This window comes from Rutilus rutilus (genome assembly GCF_951802725.1).
Source record: "Rutilus rutilus genome assembly, chromosome: 8".
NCBI lineage: Eukaryota > Metazoa > Chordata > Actinopteri > Cypriniformes > Leuciscidae > Rutilus > Rutilus rutilus.
This window is the reverse complement of record NC_140222.1, coordinates 5002689-5009820: the sequence shown is the minus strand read 5'-3', so window position 1 is coordinate 5009820 and position 7132 is coordinate 5002689. Positions and strand designations below refer to the sequence as shown.

The 7132-nt window shown below is 33.5% G+C and overlaps 1 protein-coding gene across 1 annotated transcript in view; it reads right to left on the bottom strand.

Annotated features, from left to right (window-relative positions):
• Positions 1-262: 262 nt before the first annotated feature.
• Positions 263-7132, bottom strand: part of gipc3 (GIPC PDZ domain containing family, member 3) — a gene marked incomplete at its 5' end in the record, with an annotated part of 9490 nt that continues 2620 nt past the window's right edge. The window contains 5 exons of the mRNA XM_084415699.1: positions 263-360; positions 554-707; positions 3886-3967; positions 4051-4160; positions 6652-6832. Coding sequence (XP_084271825.1) covers positions 556-707; positions 3886-3967; positions 4051-4160; positions 6652-6832 — 525 coding nt within the window. The 3' untranslated portion in view covers positions 263-360; positions 554-555. The remainder of the gene's footprint in view (positions 361-553; positions 708-3885; positions 3968-4050; positions 4161-6651; positions 6833-7132) is intronic.

Genomic DNA, 7132 nt, shown 5'->3' with positions numbered 1-7132 from the left:
CACCTGTAACACAATGCATAACACAAAAGACAAAAACAAACAAAGGCTAGGCTAGGCTAAGCTAAGCTAATGTCTGCTATCATATACTTAATTGTAATGCTTTTAAAGTCAAATATATAATGTAAAACTTAAAAAGATTGGTTTAACCCCTAGTTAGCTATACAGATCGGTGGGAAATACAGTGTGACCGACTTCGTACTGCTCTACACACTTGAATGTTTGCGTTAGCCCGTTGTTTAGCCGCTAATACCTTGATGTTCCCCATTCTTCCTCGGGATCAGTGTGGGAATTGGGAGGATTGAGTATATGAAAATAGATGACAGACATCACAGATCAACCTCTAAGATGTCTTGACTTACTCTGGGGGGAACAAAACAGAGGAGGAAAAGCATGTGTTCGTGTGAGATAGCGTTAGCATGTGAAGTCTAACATTTGTTGCTAATGGTTTTCTGTAAGGACTGGATGTAAATAAAGGCCTCCTGAGATGATCTGGTTCACTTTTCTTCCACAAATGCCAAGAAATATCCGAACCCATGTAGTTTTCAGGCCTTACCTCTAAATCCGCCCGTTCTTGACGTCTCCCAGAGCGCCCCACACTTCAAACAGAAAGACGTCGGGAAAACCGAAGTCGCCCAGAACGGAGTCGAGCGCCTCTGCAAAATCATCCGGGTTCTGCTTGTTCTTCCCGGCTTCCACTATGGTCGTCGCTGTAGGACATGAGCGAGATACGAAATCAAAAACACCTCCAACAAAGTGTTCTGTGTGTTTTCCTGTGTTTGTGACTATATATAGAGGGTTTACATCATGTTACGACTTACATGTTAGAGCTAATAATAAACGTTACTCTGTGATCTTAAGTTGTCGTTTTTTTGGAATTATGAAGTTCTCTTTCACGCTTTAACAGACAAAAACACAAAATTATAATCAAAAATGCTTGTTTTGTTGAGTATCCTACTTAAGCACAGTCTTAAATGAGTTCAGTTAAGTCTTAAATGAGTTAAAGAGTAAGAAAATGCGTGTCAGATCTGTGTGCGTCAGGTCTTAAAGTGACAGCAGCCTAATAAACCTGATGCAGTCTGTCATTAATGTCAATCAAAGAACAAAAGAAAAAGAGAAAATCACTCACTGCTTTTGACTGAATAACTTTTGTAGCTTTAATAAGGACTAATCTATATTTGATTTAATATTTCTGCAGTGAAGACTGTTAAGTGTTTGATAACTGTATTCAATTTATGTATATTTCCTATACCTGCTAAAACAAATATTTAAAATATTCTGTCTTTGTTGTTTCTACATCAATTTGGAGATTTAATGTGAAATTATTACAATATAAAAATATATTAAAAACTTTAATGTTAGGTGCGATTAATGGTGAATAATTAGAGAAAAATGTGTGATTAATTAGTTAATGATTGACAGCACTAATATATAAATATATATATATATTTATTATATAATCATATATATAACAAATAAATAATAAATAAATAAAATATATAATAAATATATAATAAATAAATATAATTATATAATAATAATACAAAAAAGGCTTTCTGAAAAAAACCTTACTCTGTAATCTTAAGTTGATTTTCTTTTGGAATGATGGAAATTTTGTTGTGTTTTTATCAATTTTATTATATTTTTAAAAAAATATGTCTATATGGTATTTTATATATATATATAAATTTTTTGTTATTTTAGTAAATCAAGTTAAACTAAATGATAATGAGATTATTTTTTTGACAAAAAAATTGTGAGTAGCTGAATAAAATAAGTCTTTTAATATTTAAGTATATTAAGTAACAAAATTAGATTAATTACATAAGTTGTTTTTAATTATATATATATATATATAACAATTAATTAAATTAGATATTTATTAGATATTTTATATATTTGTGTTTAATGGTTTATTTGCCCTGAGATATAAATAAAATAATAAATAAATATAATAAATCAATTAATTTATTATTCATTATAATACATTTATTATAATAAATAATAAATAAATATATAATATATATTATATATATATGTGTGTGTGTGTGTGTACGTGTATGTATATGTGTATGTATATGTGTGTGTATATATATATATATATATATATATATATATATATATATATATATACACTCACCTAAAGGATTATTAGGAACACCATACTAATACTGTGTTTGACCCCCTTTCGCCTTCAGAACTGCCTTAATTCTACATGGCATTGATTCAACAAGGTGCTGAAAGCATTCTTTAGAAATGTTGGCCCATATTGATAGGATAGCATCTTGCAGTTGATGGAGATTTGTGGGATGCACATCCAGGGCACGAAGCTCCCGTTCCACCACATCCCAAAGATGCTCTATTGGGTTGAGATCTGGTGACTGGGGGGGCTATTTTAGTACAGTGAACTCATTGTCATGTTCAAGAAACCAATTTGAAATGATTCGAGCTTTGTGACATGGTGCATTATCCTGCTGGAAGTAGCCATCAGAGGATGGGTACATGGTGGTCATAAAGGGATGGACATGGTCAGAAACAATGCTCAGGTAGGCCGTGGCATTTAAACGTTGCCCAATTGGCACTAAGGGGCCTAAAGTGTGCCAAGAAAACATCCCCCACACCATTACACCACCACCACCAGCCTGCACAGTGGTAACAAGGCATGATGGATCCATGTTCTCATTCTGTTTACGCCAAATTCTGACTCTACCATCTGAATGTCTCAACAGAAATCAAGACTCATCAGACCAGGCAACATTTTTCCAGTCTTCAACTGTCCAATTTTGGTGAGCTCGTGCAAATTGTAGCCTCTTTTTCCTATTTGTAGTGGAGATGAGTGGTACCCGGTGGGGTCTTCTGCTGTTGTAGCCCATCCGCCTCAAGGTTGTGCGTGTTGTGGCTTCACAAATGCTTTGCTGCATACCTCGGTTGTAACGAGTGGTTATTTCAGTCAAAGTTGCTCTTCTATCAGCTTGAATCAGTCGGCCCATTCTCCTCTGACCTCTAGCATCAACAAGGCATTTTCACCCACAGGACTGCTGCATACTGGATGTTTTTCCCTTTTCACACCATTCTTTGTAAACCCTAGAAATGGTTGTGTGTGAAAATCCCAGTAACTGAGCAGATTGTGAAATACTCAGACCGGCCCGTCTGGCACCAACAACCATGCCACGCTCAAAATTGCTTAAATCACCTTTCTTTCCCATTCTGACATTCAGTTTGGAGTTCAGGAGATTGTCTTGACCAGGACCACACCCCTAAATGCATTGAAGCAACTGCCATGTGATTCGTTGATTAGATAATTGCATTAATGAGAAATTGAACAGGTATTCCTAATAATCCTTTAGGTGAGTGTGTGTATATATATATATATATATATATATATATATATATATATATATATATATATATATATAAATACAATAAATAAATTAATATATATATTATATATATATATTAGTTTTGAATGGTTTATTTGCCCTGAGATATAAATAAAATAATAAATAAATAAAATAAATAAATGTATCTATTTTTTATAATACATTTATTATAATAAATAATAAAAAATATATATAAAGAAAATAAAATAAAAATATATATGTATATAAATGTGTGTGTGTGTGTGTATATATATAAAAACAATAAATTAATTAAAAATCTTCACGTTATCGCATTCCTGCCTTGCTGAAGACAGTTCAAAAATAAACGTTACTCTGTAATGGTTCATTGATTTTCTGGAATTATTCCACATCCCAAGGGTCGAGAAAAATGCTTTCACTGATGCTGATGATGATGATGATGATGTAATGCAGTGAATTCATGGGAAATAAAGGGCCGTTTTCCTTTTACGGGAAGATCTGATGCTAAAGGCCTCAGATGACCTCTCACCGAGCTCGAGGTCGCGGATCCCCATGTAGCTCTCCAGAAGATCGTCAACCTTCCTCATGGCCTTGTCCTCGAACTCACTGGGCTGGTGGGAGACACATGGATGGAGAGATGAGTTGAAAGAGGTTAGAGAGCAAAAGTTGTCCTGGAGTTTCACGCTGAACTCACCATTTCCTCGACGGTGGCCGAGCCTTTGGAGCGCAGACGCAGAGTCTCTTTCCCGCTCACCATCTTGCCCTCGCTGGACTTGGGCGCTCGCGTCCTCTGGCCGATCATGTCTGACACACACACACACACTTCATTTTAAAGTGGTTGCAACAGGAAAACAGATTGAATCCCCAATAGCAATTGATGAAAGCAAATTCCAGGCTTCAGTTCCTGTTTATGGATGGGAAATTTCTGAGAAAATGCCCTCTGGGACAGCTCATATCTGGCATTCAGTCTGTTACTGTAAATGTAGATTATATTAACTTTTTTTTTTCTTTGCATAAGACTATATTAGACTAGTTTCTTATATTTTATGTTGTTTTATTATTGTGTGTATGTGTATATCAAGGTTATTACTAAAACAAAAACATTTTTGTTACTTAAAAAAAATTAAAACCTAAACTTTATATAAATATTTATATATATTATAAATCTTTAAATATTTATAGTAATATTCAAGTATATATATATATATACGTTTTAATATTTACGTTATCTAATAATTATTCATATATATTTAAAATAAATATGTTAATATATGTTGTAAAAATGGCTGTACACATTTTTGCTGTTAATTATATTAATGTTTATTTATATTTATTCTTGGTAATAATTATATTAATATAAACATATGCATACTTTTCAATCATATTTCTTTTTTACTTTAAAAAAATAATAAAATACTTAAAAAATACTTAAAAACTTCAATATTATATAAATGTTTAAATATTATTTATATTAATTGATATATATATATATATATATATATATATATATACTTTTTAATATGTTATGTAATAAATACTAATGTAAAGTAGTTTTATAATTTTTTGCTGTTAATTATATTAATATTTATTTACATGTATAGCCTACTTATAAAGGGAGAGATCCCTTTTATTAGTTAGCTACTGTATTTTGTGGTATAAATGTTTTCAGAAGGTTAATTAAGTGTAGCTTGTAGATTGAGAAGCAACTTTTGAAATGTTGTCAAGACACCTAATTTACAGTAAATTACGCTAAACGTTAAAAAAAATAGGAGTTAGCCACGCTACAAGCTACAAACTGCACTCTTCAAATATGCTAAAGGAGAAAATCTAAACTAACCTACAGTCATGCTACTGAAAAGTATTCCGCATCACTACCTTTAGTTAGCTAGCAAGCTACATTAGCGTCAAATTAGCCAGAGCTGACTTTGATCATCCACAAACACAGAGTGAATTCAGTGCGCGTTCGGGAGTGTAATTACCCGCCTTTCTCTCACAAAGGCTAATCCATCACTCTAAAACATCCAATTAGCTAATGCTATAATGATAATCAAAGGCCTTTCAATTATTAACAGCAGTAATTTGCTGTCACAGAAAGCAGAAGCCGCTACGCTGGCATATTAAGGCTAATTCTGAATGTGCTCAGTCTGTGGAGCGTGTCGAGGTGTAGAGATGGAGATTAGTGTTTGTTTTTCAGACCTGTGGGAGGAAAACCACCGGGTAATTATTAGTATTTACTGTACAGAGACTGTAATTATGGCAGGAGGGATCAGACCTGCGGAGCAAAGCTACTAGGCTACTATATCCATCATATGTAGATAAAACACATTGTGACTTTCTCAGGCAGTGTGTGTTTGTTAAACCGAGTGTTTCGTGACTCTTGACGTCATAAACAGCTTCCCGTCTGCCTCGCTTTAAACGTTTCCTCTGACAAATAATGACAAATCATTTCTGTGATTCATAACGGAATCTTATTATAAAAGTACAATTTGAGGAAATCTCCTCTTCAGGATTTTGAGTTAGGTACTCCTATTTCCTTTATGGCAAGGTCAAGATATGATTCTGCTAAATTGCATCAATGTGTTTGTGTTCATCAGTGACTCAAATGCTACAAATGTGTGTTCTAACCTACTCACACGACTCATATAGCCTAAATTATATAAAATTATGTCCTAAAAATATCATGTAAAATATTTTTTATACTCATTTATTTCATTACTTTTTCCACTGTTTGCCCGCATGATGGCGCTGTACAGTACAATGTAAGGTTTCTTTTTTATTTGAATACAAATTAGTGTGTGTGTGTGTGTGTGTGTGTGTGTGTGTGTGTGTGTGTGTGTGTGTGTGTGTGTACTTTTTAAATAAGCAGCCTTGCTACTCATTTATCCTCCTAAATAACTTATTTGTATTCATGAGCATAAAAAATATAAATTCATTCCTACTTAAGATTTAAATATATATTGTGTTTACATATGTACATATTTTAAAATAAATACATTTATAATTATTCATTTTAAATTATAATGAACAAAGTTGGCAGTAAAAGATATTTAAATAGGACATTTCCAAACAGAAGCGTGTTATTTCATAGTCTGACCACACGATGGCGCTGTACTATTATATAAAAGGTCTAGCGTGTTTTGCCTACATGGTTCATACTTGGTAAACACAACCAGCAATAGATGACAACCAATCCATTTGAAATCATGTGTATTCTCGTTTTAAGAAACAAGCAGTTAGTTGTCAGATTTGCTTGCTGACAGCAGATATGAGATATTAGCCTAATATTCGGACTCACCGAACGCTTTCTTGGGCTCCACCAGGCGCAGGGTGAACGGCGTTCCTCGGGTTTGTTCCTTCAGCATCTTGGCCACTTCATAATGTCGACATCCCACAATGCTCTGGTCATTGACGGCCTCGATGTGATCGCCAACACACACCGTTTTTATCCTGTCAATGGTGCTGTCTTCCTTTATCCTCTAAAAGAACAGATTTACCCTAATATAATGTCCATCATCAACATGTAAAATACGTTCTCTGAGCGTTCTGAGACTTTATTTTAAAGTAGTAAACCGGAATTCAAAAAAACGTTCCATGGAACCAGCGTTTGAAATTAACTTTTTCACTCACAGGACAATTTGGCTACTAAATTTTAAGTTACCGGCCATTCAGAACTTCTACTAGCCACAAAAAAAAAAAAAAAAAGAAGAAGAGAGGAGGAAATAACCCAGATTAACTGTGACGTAGTTAATCCATATATCATTTGGATATCATACATT